The sequence below is a fragment of the Gouania willdenowi genome, chromosome 24, assembly GCF_900634775.1.
Source record: "Gouania willdenowi chromosome 24, fGouWil2.1, whole genome shotgun sequence".
NCBI classification, from domain to species: domain Eukaryota; kingdom Metazoa; phylum Chordata; class Actinopteri; order Blenniiformes; family Gobiesocidae; genus Gouania; species Gouania willdenowi.
This window is the reverse complement of record NC_041066.1, coordinates 14,191,285-14,207,275: the sequence shown is the minus strand read 5'-3', so window position 1 is coordinate 14,207,275 and position 15,991 is coordinate 14,191,285. Positions and strand designations below refer to the sequence as shown.

Below are 15,991 nucleotides of genomic sequence, written 5' to 3'. Positions count from 1 at the left end.
CGTAAGAGCAGATTTTGATTTACTCAGCACTGATACCACTATTTATCAACAATTGGAAACACATGATATGGCTGTTAGCCTTTATCCTAATGAGCAAACATCGTTGATAATTGTCTCATTTATGAGTTTTATATACGGTATTTTTTTTTATTTTCGCTCCCGTTGTAATGCTTCAGCGCCCTCTACTGAATGTCCATGAATGCACAGGTTTGTATTCGTTTTAACAATTTAGTCATGGGTTTGTTGTATTTTAATACAAAGTGTAAACTACTAATATTAATCAATATATTTCTGATGGTAATGAGGTATTATATTCATGTTGTAAACTGCCACCAGACATTACGTAACCTGGGCAACAAAATAATGCCGCATGTTGTTCTGGAAGGTGTAGTTTCTTTTGACACTAACAGGAAGCGTTTGTTGCGAGTGCGAAACACATATTCCCATGATGCAACGGGGCTGGTCCAGAGCATTAGCAGCAGGTGCACCGCCTACGCCAAATAAAGCCATCGACTGTAATCCTAACTGTACACAATTGAATCCTCTGCTTGGTTTTTTAAAAAAATAAGTTTGCATTACCGAAAAAACAGAACATGGACAATTCCGGGAAAGAGAAGGAAGCAATTCAGCTGATGGCCGACGCTGATAAAAAAGTCAAGTCCTCCGGCTCTTTTCTAGGAGGAATGTTTGGAGGGTAAGACGGCACTGCACCAAACAACATCAGCAGCTAAGTTAGCATGCACACTCTATCCGTACAGACTTACACACCCTTATAACAAAACAATGGTTTACTTTAACAAAAGAAACGAGTGGGGACAGCGACTCGTGATTTATCATGTTATATTGCTGTGAGTCATTTAGCTCCATTAGCTGCTATTATCCCTGATGTAAATAAACCATTAGAGATCACATCAGACATTATGTTGGACTTTACAGCGGCCTAAACAAACCACCTCCATTATCTCACAGCTTTAACATGTGTAAGCTAGTTCCCCTGTGAATTGTAATAATGTAAAATTACTGTAGCATTGTGAATACCATGAATCCTTATTGATTAAAATGACACTACAATTTATTATATTAAATTAAATTAAATTAAATTGACAACGGTTAATGTATGCTCTACTGAAGTGGATGGAGAAGCCAGAGATGCTTTAGATAACTAAATAAAATTACAGTAGATATAGCAAAGTATTTTGCAGATGACACAAGGAAAGAATAATAATTTCAGAGAACAAGACCGAATATAAACAAGACCATTCAGAGTGCCAAATATCCTATTTTCACAGTTATCTGGATCAGTGATCCAAATTATGGTATTGTCAAAAATTCAACACAAAATACCCCAAAATGACAATGTAATTTAGATTTGGCTGTGGCTATATATACGTTGAATGTATACATAGACATGCAGCTTTTCATATCCAGAAAGATTACACTTAATTTAATTAAAAAGTTCAAATTTACTCCTATAGCATATTTCTAGAATAAAAATCACAAAGTGCTTTATGATTAACTTCAAAAATATGTAGTATAAAAAATAACGGAGGATTACCGTTCTACTATGATTTTATTAGAATAAGGTCATTTACATTCTATTAATGCATTTAATCTATTGTTGAAACCCTGTCTAATGAGTATATAGGAAAACATGCCCAGAATTCCAAAAGCTACGAGTGGCTATATGTGCGGCTTAAAGTTTTTCTTTAGATTTCCAGCTGTGATGACGTCCAGATGTTTCGGCTTTGAAACATTCACTCTGTCACGTTAACTGTGTGGAAAGCCCTAAACTGGTAATCATGCAACCATGTAATCCTCTGCCATGATTGAATGGTTCGAGTATTAACACAAGCGCAATGCATGGAGCTTCCTCTGATAAGTGGAAATCTGTAGTAGGCGTCTGCGGAAAAATTATTAATAAATAACAAATTCATAAATTTTTTTAACCTGCCACACACATGGAACAGCAACGTCTGCTTTTGACATTACAGACTAACTATTAAAACAGCTTTGTTTTGTTTTTAAAAATGAGTATAACCAATAATAAACATTAATATTACCTAAAATGTAGCACCTTTAAATGTGGGAAGATGTAGCTACGGTAAATGTTTAATATGAAGGCCAGATAGATTGATTTAAATGTTTTTATTTTGTTTTTCCTAGTGGCAATCACAAAGTGGAGGAGGCATGTGAGATGTACTGCAGAGCAGCCAACATGTTCAAGATGGCCAAGAACTGGAGCGGTACGTTCAATTTAACGTCACCTAGGGCTGGGCCATATAGACCAAAACTCAGATCTCGTTAATTTTTCTCAAAATGGCTATATACGATATTCATCTCGATCTTTTTAACTCAATAAAGTCTTACCAGAAAACAATTCTGGGTTAAGTTTGCTGATGAAAAATGCCACATAGACACATTTCTTAACAAACAGCTGCACAATATGTGCCACTTTTGGCTTTTTCTCCTATTAGAGACAGCACGTGTGAGTGAGTTCTGTAGTGTGTATTGTTTAGGAGAAGTTCTGGGTTAGGATGCATTTAGAAATCGATTTAACTGCTTTTCATGCTGTTCTGAGAAGTAACGAAATCCACGACTGCAAAAATGACTCTTTTAATATAAAATAAGTTAAAAAAAATGTATAGGAGGACACTGTTTGACTGTACACTAAGAATAATATGAAATACTTGTATGATGTCATTTGTACTGTGTGATTGTATAAATAAAAACAAAAAAAATTATATCTCGATATAGCCGATATTAGGGATGTAACGATTCACTCAACTCCCGATACGATTCGGTTCACGATACGATTCTCTCACGATTTATTTTACAAAATGGGACTGTAGACCAGTGGTTCCCAACCAGGGGTACGTGTACCCCTAGGGGTACTTGAACACATTGTAGGGGGTACTTGGAAACATTAATGAATCTAGTTCCATCATGCTGAGTCAATTTTAAGCCTATTTCAGGCACTGTACATGATCATCCAACATATTTTCCACCCATTGACAATAAATGGCATTAATGGAATAAACAATATTGTGGCCTTGATATCCAACTAAATTGTACTAATATGTTATGCACAATACTAAAAATTGAGGTAAATACAATCTCTAATGGACAACATTTAATATTTAGTGTGTGGTAAAGGTACAGGTTGACATTTTCAAGCAGTAGGAGATTTCAGAGGCCAACATGTTAACATGTAAATAAAACAAGAAATGTTACTAAATTGGAGTGATGAAGGGGTCCTCCTAATCTGAAGAGAGGCCTCGGGGGGTACATGAGACAAAAAAGGTTGGGAAACACTGCTGTAGACAAATGACTGAAAAATATTCATTTATTATTTGGGGGGAAAAACTATAAAAAAAACTATACTGTTTTCCTTTCATTTTTCATTGTCAAAATAATCCCTTGATAAACTATTCAAAACATTGCAATTTAACTAAAAATAATCTCTTGAATGAAATAAACAAAGGAATAATACAAATGAAGAAGAAGCCTATTAATTTAAATTCTGGTTCTATAGTAAACAATGCAAAACTGCATAATAGTTCTTTTTAAAAGTGCAACTGAAAATGTATTTTGTGTCATTTCACTGTATTTAGGTCAGATACTTGTTTGGACCAGCAGAGGGCGCTGGTATCCCAGTGGTAGGTTGGCATGCAGATATCTTGCAGTGAAGAAGAGATGCTATGCTAGCAGACAGAGCTAATAGAAAATCGTGACTTCACGTAATATTACAGATATTTTTTGGTGCTAAAGGGGTAAGGAATCATTTATGAACAAGTTTAAAAGTAGAAGGCGAGCAGAAAGAAAGTATTAGCAGATTCCGCCTGCCGTGGTTAAAAAAAGTACTGCGATTCAATTTTCACAGTATCAATGTGAATCGTGATACCTATGAATCGAATTTTAACTGTCTTACGATTAATCGTTACATCCCTAGCCGATATTGTCATTTTCTAAATCGCTAAAATGGAAAACTCTACATATCTTGAATCTCGATATATTGCCCAGCCACAATGTCACCTGTGATATTCATTCATGAGGTAGATAGTGTGTTTGTTGTTTTGTGGTCTGAGTAAAAGGTGTGACAAGGAAAACTTGACAAGAATAATTTATTTTTTCAGCTGCTGGAAATGCATTTTGCAAAGCTGCTCGTATCCACATGCAGCTGCAGAACAAACACGACTGTGCCACCAGTTTCATCGATGCAGGAAACGCTTTCAAGAAATCTGACCCCAATGGTAAGTGTGTGTGTATCAGCTCTGGATACGGTCACTTGTTGTGACAAATGAGTTATGAAATACAGACTGAAGACAAAGATCTTGTTTTCCAAAATAAAGGATACAAAGCACTCATCTTAAAATGTAAACATTATACAAAGGTTCATCTTTTTACTTTACTTTTGATCTTAAAAGTTATATTGTTCACTTGTATTCATTTCATACTTCTAAAACAACTTTATTCAGGAGAATAATTGAATGTTTCCTTGCCTTTTTTCCTTGTGCTGCCAAAAGAGGCAATCAAGTGTTTAAATGCTGCCATCGATATATACACTGACATGGTAAGAGTAAGAGAGATTATAAACATATGAAAACATTCATGTCTCCTACATTTCTCATGTTTGTTCAGTGCCCTTTGCCCTGTTAATGTAAAAAAAAAAAAAAGAACAATAGGGGTCATAAGTCATGTGACCTGCTTGCTTTGCACCAAGGAAAGATTGTGGAAAATTCTCTCGATGATAGTTTCTTCTCTTTCCTCCGACTCCAGGGCAGATTCACCATCGCAGCCAAGCATCACATCAGCATCGCAGAGATCTATGAATCTGAGCTGGTGGACATTGAGAAGGTGATTGTGTCCGAGTGTAAGGCTGAACGATTAATTGCATTTGCGACATTATCGCGATGTCATAAAATGTGACTTTGTAATTGCAAAGGCTGCAATTTTTAATTATTTAATATTATTGTTTGTTGTTTGTTTTATTGTTGTAATCTGTGCTTTAAAATTTACATTTCATATTTATTTAAAGTTTAAATAAATTTGAAATTGTTTATTATGAAACAGATTGATTTATTGCTTGTGTTCACTAAAAAATACATGACAAGAGGCCCTTGAAAAAATAAATGCATATCAAATCGCAATATTGAGGAAAAAAAATCACAATTGGATTATTTTGCAAAGTTGTTCAGTCCTAGTATGTAGTCAACTAGCTCTACCAGGTACTTTTGTTAGTTTGATAACAGCATTTTTTTTGTGTTGGATTTTTTTTTTTAAGGCTATTGCTCATTATGAACAAGCTGCTGACTACTACAAAGGAGAAGAATCCAACAGGTACTACAGCTCTGTTTCCACGTGTATAATAAAACAAACTATAGAATAGAATAATACAATAATATTGTGTTTTTTTTCTACTTGTTTGTGTTTTATTCACTTGGATTTGTCTGTACTTTCCCTTAGTTCTGCCAACAAATGTCTCCTGAAGGTTGGAGGCTACTGTGCTCAGTTGGAGCAGTACCAGAAAGCTATTGAGATCTACGAGCAGGTGTGTACACATTTTTTTTGTCATTAGCATCAATCAGCACCAATGGCTCTGAAGCCCTTGGTGTTATTTTAATTACTCTAGGTTGGAGCCAACACCATGGACAACCCACTGTTGAAATACAGCGCCAAGGAGTATTTCTTCAAAGCCTCCCTCTGTCATTTTATTGTTGATGAGCTCAATGCTAAGGTGAGTTTATGCTCCTGTGTGTTTTTCCATCTCCCACTGCTGGAGGGAGAGTTGCAGCTTCTGAACGACGTGTTGATTCTTCACAGATCGCTATTGAAAAATACGAGGAGATGTTTCCGGCATTTTCCGACTCCAGAGAATGCAAGCTACTGAAGGTAGCTAACTAACGACTTGTACTTTTTTCCCCCCACATTCCTCTCGGTAATGAGTCCCATTTTTATTTTTTTTTTCTTAATTCATAGAAACTTCTCGAGGCTCATGAGGAACAGAACAGTGAAGCTTTCACTGAGGCAGTAAGTGTGGTTCTCACTAATGAAGGTCTATAATAAGCCCCTGTGGGAGCTCAGGGGTTGTCCCTGCTACACTTTGTAGTTTTGTTGTGTGGCGTGTGTTCAAAAGAAGCCCTACATCACTCAAATGCAACAGTACGGTAATGAAAATACAATAAGCAGAATACAGCTTAACGTAGCTCCCATGAGCTGCCAATCATCACAGTGCCACACACCAGTACCTGGAGTGTACACACAATTAATTATTTAATGATAATTAATTATTCAGACAAATTTAGTTTTAATTCAGATTTTTTATTTAATAAAATTGAGATTCAAGGCTGAGGGGGTGCAAATAGGAGGGGGTGCATCTGTAGTCCCTATGTCTATATACTGACAGAGTGCACGGATGTAATACGTCTGCAAAACTCGAAAGAGCTGCCAGTGGAGGCCCAGTGACAGGGGTAGCAGCATACGTGATCAACCCAGTGGTATGATTGAGAATTGAACGTGAACACCTGCCCTCTCAGCCCAAACATCAGACCGGCCCACCGGGAATGGTCCTGGTCCTCCCGATTAGCCACTCCAGGCCTGGATGTTGTACTTCATTGGAAATGTACCCAAGGCAGACGGATAAGAAATTCTCTGTCATGTTGGAAAATGAGCCAAAATTGTGATGTAATTGTGTGTGCACGTCACAGGTGAAGGAGTTCGACTCCATCTCACGCTTGGACCAGTGGCACACGACCCTCCTCCTGCGCATCAAAAAGACCATCCAGGGCGAGGAAGGGGATCTGAAATGATTAAAACTTCAGGTGGAACAAATGCAGCAGGAAGGGACGGAGAGGGGGGTGAGGGGTGGGGGGGATGAATCCATCACGCATGTTTTCACTCGCACTAGCCTCACTGTGTGCATCATCTATGGAGGAATGTCCACTAATGCTGTGGACTCATCCTCTGCTCACTTTGCTTTCCTTAGGAACACATGTGATGTGTAGTTAGAATGTAAAACTCTTGTTGCCCTCACCTCTGTCCAGAGGTTTGCTGCATATTTTCCTGGTGAACAATGCTCTGCAGGCATTTTCACAGCAGTCCATGGTTTGGAAAATTGTTAGTGTTGATAAGAAGCTTGGCAGGTTTTATTAAACGGTTTTCTAGTCTTATGCACTTCCCCCCCTTATTTAAAAGGTTTGTTTACAGTGTGCTGTGTATGGCAGTCAGGAGTATGCATTTATATATTATTTATGTGTTACAGAAGATAGTCCAGCATAAAGCATTTGTTCAGTTGTCTTTGTCACTAGATGTAAACCTTTTTAAAAAGGGCAATGATATGCACTATGTGTAGACTGTTAAACATTTCTATTTATCAACATTGACTTAATACATGTTTCTGTTAAATTATATACTGTACTTACCTCACTGGGCGAGCTGTGGTTTATTGTCTGTGTTTGAAACGCAGAAGAATTCAAACTAATTCTAACCATGGCAGTTCATGTGCAGCGATTTGCGCCATTCACTCATAATCAATGATGGCTGAGTTCCTGCAGCGGACCATCAACAGGTCATTGGTTATGTTTCAACGTTCACTAGTGGCATTTTACCAAAGTTTCTGCAACAAAGGGCCTGTCCTCCCATCATCAGTTTGCTTCTGCTATTATGTATTAATAAAGATATCATATCCTCCAAGCATCTTTGTTTGCTTATCAATACAAGAAAAATACATTTAAGAGATGCATAGCCTTGGGTTCGAACCCACAACCTCTCGATTAGAAGACCCCTAAAAGTGTAGGACGAAAAAAATTTGGCGCTTTACATCATTTGAGGCTTAAACTCGCAATTCCTGGCACAAGAGATCAAGTTCTATCACAAAATGTATTCATGCTCATTATAGGAAATAGGAACATGATTAATCCACAACTATTTAATGATGGAACATCCTCTATATCACTGAGCTAATTAGCATATGGATCAATGTCACCTGTGTGCAAGACCACAGCTGTTGAAGTTTAAAAGCAGATTTCAAACGTTAAAAATTAAGATAAAAATAAAACACAAATTGCATCAAGACAGCGTGGCAATGATGGTCATTTGTAAGAATCCGTTTTTGAGTTAAAAAAAATCATCTACAATGACTTCAAAATGTTTTTGACTTTTATTTTGATGACGAGTGAAAATGTAAGTGTATGTTGACATGACCATTTCTGGTCATTTTGATGCACTGTAGGTTGAATTTTTGATGAGTCATAAATCTGTGTGTCTGTGGGAGGAGATTACTGTATTGGATTTCATAATTTGCAATAGGTTTAAATGTACAAAAGATTCTTCAAATGTGAACTTTAGAGGCTCTTTTCAGGTTCTTTATTCTTTATTGACCATACTCAGGGTAACGAGATGAAGCCATAATACTCTAATAATCCATTTAAAGGATATACCAAAACCAAATCACATGAGCCTCCATTAACAACAGGTGTAACACTTAAAGTGGACTTGATTTAAATTAAATGGTGACTGTCTTAATATCATGTTCTGTAATACTTGAGTTAGTAGTGACCTCAGGTTTAGAACCTGGAGGTAGAATAGAGTGTGAGTTAGCATCTATGATAGATGGGGTAGAAACAGTTTGGATCTGTGAGACTGACGCGATCAGACCGTGGGCAGCAAGTAGAGTAGAAACAGGTGATGATGTGGAGGAGTCTGAGGACAATGTCACAGGGTGAGCTATGGACACTGGGATAGAGATGGGAATGGCTGAGCCATCCAAGGAGATGACACTGAGACCAGTGCTGTCATTGGACGTTGTGGGCTGGAGCTGTACTGGTGGGACCTCGGCATGGACGACAGGAATCCCTCCCACAGCAGCTACATCACTGGTCCATGACGAGGGGACATTAACGGGCTCCGCTGGTTTCTCTAGGAAGTCTTCAGCTTGACCAGGATTCATCTCAGATTGTTTGCTAGCGTAACTCATTTCCATCCCGATTCCTGCCTCGCCTGCTTTTTCCATATTCAGATATTTGGGATTCTTTTCCTCGACATTTCCCTCTAGCACGACCAGATAGGACTTCCAGGGAGCATCTGCGTCATGAATCTGCATGTGATAAGAGACAAAGCTTAACAACACAAACATTAGATTTATGTTCAGTTTTCATCTATTCACTCCTGACATGTTTTGACTGTCAACTGCCAGCCTTCTTCAGAGGCATCTGCTGATTGCTTTGATGTTTTCTTGACTTCTGTGTAATAAAACAGCAAGTTATTTTTGTCTTCTGTGTGAATAATATGTAAATGTTTAATTTATTCAGACAACTATTTTCCAGCAAATTTACTTTGACCTTCTGACGTGATTTGACTGTTAACTGCCAGTCTTCTTCAGAGACGTCCGCTGATTGCTTTGATGTTTTCTAGACTTTCGCGTAATAATTACAGCAAGTTCTTTTTGTCTTTGTTTTGAATAATATGTTGAGGTTTTCTTTATGTGGAAGTCAAGAAAACATCAAAGCGATCAGCAGATGCCTCTGAAGAAGACTGACAGTTGACCGTCGAAATATGACAGGATATCAAAGTAAATTTCCTGAAAAAAAGTTGACTGAATAAATGAAACCTCAACATATTATTCAAAAAGAAGACAATTAACTTGCTGGATACATTAGATTTAGCTCAACAGAGGTTTAGTTTGTGAAAATCAAAAGAATCTAATTTTTACACATTTAGCTAAAGAGGCGTTTACTCACCATTGTATGTCTGCGTAGCGTAGACTTGTCGGTGAACGTGCGTTTACACATGCCGCACATGTACGGCTTTTCCCCCGTGTGAATCCTTTGATGTCTTTGGAGAGCGTTGAGCTGAGTGAACTGCTTGTCACACTCTTTACAGCTGTACGGACGTTCGCCTTTAAAGCAACAAATGGAGAAGTGACAGAAATGTTATTACCAAAGATAGTGTGTTCACTAGTCAAAAAGCCACAGAAGCAAACACCTCATCCAATTACCTGTGTGTGTTTTCATATGTTGGTTGAGGGAGTTCCTCAGAGAAAATCCTCGGCCACATTGCTTACACTTGTAAGGCTTTGATCCCGTGTGGATATTCGAATGGTGTCCTAGGTATTCCTTTGATGCAAAGCTTTTCCCACAGGCCTCACACATGAAAGGCTTCTCTCCTGTGACACCAAGGGAAAAAACAGTATCATGAACACAGCTTTTCTGTTTTGTTTTACTAGCAACAGTCAAACTGATTTCTGCCTTAAAATAAAGCCTCCACGATGTTTTGTTAAAGTCTGACTTTACCTGAATGTAATCTCTTGTGATAGATCAGCATGTGTTTCTGAGTAAACCGGGCTTTACACTCATCACATGGGAACGGCTTCTCTCCTGTGTGAGTTCTACACAAGTGAACACACACAAAGAAGTTATGGAAACCTCTACTTTGGGGCTACTTGGTGAGAATTAAGGCACTATGTAAATCAATTGTATGAACATTTAAAAACAGTTAAAATTGTAATAAATCTAGATGGAAAGAAGAAAAACTTTAAGACATACTATGGCTGTGTTTGAAATGACACACCGTACTATACACTACAACAGTGCTTTTTTGGATCATGACCCCATTTTAATATCACAGATTTCTGGTGAACCCCAAAGACTTTATTTTCCTTTTAGAATTAGTTTTTGGTCATGTTTGTCATAGGGACTACTAGTATTAATGCTGACATTAAATGAACACTAGTACTATGTTAATGCTAATGCTTGGCTAATGATAATATTATCTTAACGTTAATGCTAGGCTAATGCCAATGCTAGCAAATGCTAATGTGAATGCTAGGCTAATGCTTATATTAAATAATACTAGCTAATGCTACTGATAGGCCAATGCTAGTGCTATGTTCATGCTAATGTTAATATTAAGCTAATGCTAGTGCTATGTTAATGCTAACACTAGGCTAATGCTAATGCAGTGTTCAATGACGTGGGCCAGCACCTGCAGCCTCGCCTGCATTTTCTTCAGGAAATGCAAATATGAAACAGGAGTAGGGGGTACATGGCTTCAGGTTCTGAAGGGTTACGGGACTGTGGGTAGTTGGGGAACCACTGATCTAATGTGAATGCACTACATACTAATTTTGACATCAGACTTGGTATGAGTTGTACGTTAATATGCCATTTCGATCACAGCCTATTACAAAGTAGGAATAATGTGAAAACTCCCCGACATCCAGTCAAAGTTAGCAATATCTGCACCTTTGATGTATCTTTAGAGCTGAATTCTGTGTAAATCGGGCCCCACATTCAGCGCATTCAAAGGGTTTCTCTCCTGAGTGTGTCCTCTCGTGAAGCATTAATGCTGATTTAGAGCTGAGGGTCTTCCCACACATACGACAGTCATGTTGCAGGTTTCGCTCATGGACCTGAGAAGCATCAAACGTAACAAAAAAACACTATAACAGTGGTGTACAGTAGTGTACATCGCTGGAATTCATACTTACTTGTTTTTCATGACGCACCACGTCCTTTTTGCGTTTGAAAGTCTTTGCGCAGGAGTTACAGGAAAACGACCTCTCGTTACTGTGCACGTGCTTCTCGTGGATCTTCAAGTTGTTGCGGTTTGCAAAGTTCTGCATGCAGGTCTCGCAGCGAAATACGACGTCTGCTTTTACTCCGTGGTTAGCGCTAGTGGAAAGAGAAGCAGTTCATGGTAGGGCTGGACGATATGGACCAAAAATCATATCTTGATAGGGTTAGGGTGAGTTTCTTAAAATGGCGATATGATATAAATCTCAATATTTTTAATTAAAATAAAGTCTTACCAGAAAAACAAATCTGGGTAAAATTTGCTGATGAAAAATTCTACACAGGCACATTAATTAACCAATAAACTTTCCCCTTTAAGTGGCTTGTTTTCCTGGGTTAGAACCAGGGTTGGGTCAGTTACAATTATGTTTTCAATTACCCATGTTCAATTACGATTACAGTGACCAGCATTTTTTTCCAATTACAATTATTTTTTTTATCCTAAGAGTCAATTACAATTACGTTCTCAATTACTAAGCCTGAAATAAATAACCTAATAAAAGTGAACCTTCCTCTTGTGTTAGCATCTCTTATGATAACAGGTCCTAAATCAGCTGTAAAATACATTAAAATCAAATATATATCATCTAATTTCTTTCATATTTATTGGTTACCTTATTAGGCTTCCTAATCAATGAAAATATGGGTTTTAATATTTTTGATGTGGGCATCTGAGCCTTTTTTTTGTGTCAGTATACCCCTAAATTACATTTTTTTACATGGTAAAACGTGGGAAAGCTTGATATGAAACATATTTTGATAATTGTTAACTACATATGTGTAGAACTGTACATAGAACTGTAACATGGTTCCCCAGTTTTAAAATATACATTTTTTTTTTAAAAGAATTTTCACGACAATTGCAAAGTCAATTATCTGAACTCAATTACAATTTCATTACGATTACGACAGCAACGGTTTTTTTTTTTTTTTTTTTTTTTTTTAAAAGGATTTTTTTGGCTCTAGTGGCCTTTATATGACAGTTGCTTGACAGGAAAGGGGTCAGAGAGAGCAGGGAATGACACGCAGGAGGGGGTCCCAGGCCGGGAATCGAACCTGGACCCGCTGCAGGTGAGGAGCTATAGCCTCTGTACATGGGGCGGGCGCTCTACCCACTGAGCTAAACACCGCCCCACAGCAACGGTTTTTTAAAAAAATTTAAATTATAAGTACGCCTTTATTGTAATTGAATATGAATTACGCAATTACAATTATAAGTGGACCCCGACCCTGGTTAGGACGCACTTAGAAATCCATCTAAATGAGCTTTTCATGCTGTTCTGAGAAATACTCAAAGCAGCAACTCCTAAAACCAGTTTTTTAATACAAAATAAGCTAAAATCTCGATATATCATGAATGTCAATATATTGCCCAGCCCTAGTTCATGGTGACTTCAGAAAACATTCAGCAGGATGACAGTGTAGTATGGATGTGTGTGTGCGGCTGCATTACCTGATGTGCTTTAAGTAGCTTCCCTCATAGCGGAAAGTCTTTTGGCATTTGTCACACTTGAATTGAGTTTTAGATTTTGTTTTCAGAATCTGCTCAGATTGATTTTCTTCTCCTTCTTTTCCCCCCTCCTCCTCCTCCTCCCCCTCGTCCTCGTCTTCCTCTCTTGATGATAACAACTGCTCATCATTCTCACTTTCTACATCACCTGTGTCAGTGGCAGATTTCCCAGATGGAGACCCGTCTCCTTTGTTCTCTGTAGTCTCTGCAGGAGCAGTAGCTTCACTCCTGTCCTCACCCACCTCCGCATCCTCAATTCTACCTCCGTTATTATTGTTTAAAGTGGGTTTTCTTGCACAGGACCTCTGAAGAGCTTTACGACCGGGAGGCCTGAGCCTCATCTTTCTTCCTTGTGGTTTTTTATCAATGGCTTTGGGGGGCTTTGACTTTGATCTTTTTGAAGGAACGTCGTTCTCACCGGCCTGCGGAGTGAGGTGCTGCTTCACAGCCAAACCTTTCAGCTGCTTTTTCTCTTTGGTCTTGCTTTCTGCAGCTTTAGAAGCAGATGTTTCTTTCTGAAGTTCAAGGGCGATCCCGACCCCCATGGCCTCATCACACACCTTCGCTAGATCTTTGCAGTCCAAAAATCGTGCCACGGCTTGAATGTCTCTTATCTTATCTTTGGGGACTTCCACTTTTCCGGTGTAGACGAATTCTAAAAACATGGAGAAATCGCTGGGGTGCATGTTGGAGAGTTGGGTTTTATTGGCGTCTACATGCTGAGAAATAAAAAGGTCCTTGAAGTAGCCGCTAGAAGCAGCGAGCATGGCCTGGTGGGCCTGGAAGTCCAGCATGTCTCCCTGGTGTTGTACCTGTACGGTGACATCACTCAGCAGCCCACGCAGCCTCAGCTGGTGCAAAGACGCAAGGATATTATAATGGTGGGAGTTTGAGGTCAGCTGGACTACTTTTATTACCATGATCTCTTCTTTGCCCTGAAAATAAAGTTTTTTTTAACACATTATATCATCAATAATGCATCAGTTCATGTCCTTTCTTTACCAACTTTTGGTCCTCAAATAAAATTTCTGATAGTCATTATTGCAAGGTATCTTCACACTTCTCGATTTTGGTCATCTTTAGGTTTATTTCTGTAGATTCTATTGTGTGATGTGGTTCAGCCATGATAATATGTAGTTCATGCTACCAAGGAATTAAAAAAAAAAAACAAAACTATTATATTATATATTTTTGTAGTATTTTTTTTGGGGTTGTTGCTATTGATTTATAATTATTGGATGCTTTTCTCGTAGCCAATAAACTGAAATGAGTTTCACAATCCAAATTTATTCAAATATGACATTTAACACCATTAAATTGTATTGCATAGCCTGTAGAATAGGCTATAGCTTTTCTATAGTATTTTATTTTTATATATAGCTTTTTTTTTGAAAAACGCTATATAAAAATAAAGATATTGTTATTATTCTCATGACTATATCTGTAGCGTATATTGATCAATACACCAGTAAATATTATTAGACAACACGAGTGATTCTGTTAATAGAGTATCACAAGAACTAAAAGGCTGTTTAATAGATGCTAGCAATGTTGTTGTAATGAGTTTGATAAACCTCAGTGAAGAGGTCACCTACTTATTCCACTCAATAACTAAAACATTTTTACAATGTAAAAAATTGTGTTTTATTTTTATTTTTAAATTCAGGAAATGTAGTTATTACAACAATATTGTTGTACCAGGCAATATAATACATGTTTTGCATGAATAAAACATGCATAGCTGTCACAGAAATCATTACACAACATGTAGTGTATATATATATATATGACTACACCTTAAATACATTTTAATGGTTGTTTCGATTCTATTAGTCTAATTTATGACCCATAGCTACAGTAACATTATTTCTATGCATTTATAACAGATTATATATGGTCATTAACAGAGAACATATTAATGTGATGTATTCGTGGCTTGTTTATAAAGTCCACTGTGTGCTGTTGACACGTGACCGCAGTGCTAACCGTAGCATCAGATAAACCGCGTTGCTTTAACAAAGTCGCAGTGTATGTGTGTGTTAGCATCATAAGTTGAGCTCAAACCGCACTGAGTCAGAGACGGTGCAAACAGAGGAAAGTGTACGACAGAAAGGAGGCACTTTACTTACCGTAAGCTCCGTAAAATGGTCGCCCTTCACAAACCCGCTGCACAGCGCACACGAGACTTCCTGTTTGACATACAGCAGCAGGGATCTGCGCTCACCCACTTCCGGTTTCAGACACAGTCCCCTACAGGCTTTACGGTGCTATGTTATGGTGTATATATATATATATATATATATATATATATATATATATATATATATATATATTACTGAGTACCGCATTAAAAAAGGAGCGTCTGACCGCATTATTAGGCATTACGTCACTGGTTATTTATAATCTATGGACTTTTCAAAATATACTACAAGGTTTTCACATCATAGTCAATAGTGTCTCTAAAATGATCGATCTTCAGCCACGTTTGGTTATTATTAATGTTACAGTACATGCCAATAATTAAGCAAGCAATTGAAAATATCGTAAATAAAAATTTTATTTATTCATTTAATTGCTCTTTGTCATTAGCAAAACATTTATTTTGAAAGCTAATTTTAAACCGGTCTGTAATTCAAAATTTGAAAGAATAACATTTTAAATACAATATATACAGCTGTATATAAAAGTGAAAAACGATAGCCAGACCTTCACTCCTGCATTTAAGACTGTTTTTATATTTTATTTTCTAGCAGAAACTTTCCGTAGAATACTTATTTATCATGATAACTTTCTGTATGTCTCTATTTATTTTCTTTCTTTGGTGTTGTCGTCTGTTTTCACAAGATGCAGCAGGATTTTTCTCATAATGCACAGTAAAACTCTATATTGTACATGAAATGTTCTATTCTATTCT

The 15,991-nt window shown here is 37.5% G+C and overlaps 2 protein-coding genes across 3 annotated transcripts; one reads left to right on the top strand and one right to left on the bottom strand.

The window, feature by feature from the left end:
- Window positions 1-462: 462 nt before the first annotated feature.
- napbb (N-ethylmaleimide-sensitive factor attachment protein, beta b) lies at window positions 463-6,851 on the top strand. 2 transcript variants are annotated; one of them, XM_028439433.1, is made up of 11 exons: window positions 463-694; window positions 2,164-2,243; window positions 4,134-4,250; window positions 4,524-4,570; window positions 4,777-4,854; window positions 5,282-5,337; window positions 5,464-5,548; window positions 5,630-5,734; window positions 5,821-5,889; window positions 5,977-6,027; window positions 6,705-6,851. In XM_028439433.1, exons 1-11 carry the CDS (start codon window positions 594-596, stop codon window positions 6,804-6,806), a joined length of 891 nt encoding a protein of 296 aa, XP_028295234.1. In that variant the 5' UTR covers window positions 463-593; the 3' UTR covers window positions 6,807-6,851. The 2 variants fall into 2 exon arrangements, with proteins under 2 accessions (XP_028295234.1, XP_028295235.1); XM_028439434.1 differs by lacking the exon at window positions 4,524-4,570 and having other exon boundaries at window positions 633-694.
- A 1,285-nt stretch (window positions 6,852-8,136) lies between these two features.
- On the bottom strand, window positions 8,137-15,305 carry gzf1 (GDNF-inducible zinc finger protein 1). The gene is made up of 8 exons (XM_028439432.1): window positions 15,207-15,305; window positions 13,021-14,012; window positions 11,483-11,666; window positions 11,238-11,404; window positions 10,287-10,381; window positions 9,992-10,159; window positions 9,735-9,892; window positions 8,137-9,091 (listed from the first exon to the last, which is right to left on the bottom strand). Exons 2-8 carry the CDS (start codon window positions 13,995-13,997, stop codon window positions 8,501-8,503), a joined length of 2,340 nt encoding a protein of 779 aa, XP_028295233.1. The 5' UTR covers window positions 13,998-14,012; window positions 15,207-15,305; the 3' UTR covers window positions 8,137-8,500.
- Window positions 15,306-15,991: the final 686 nt, after the last annotated feature.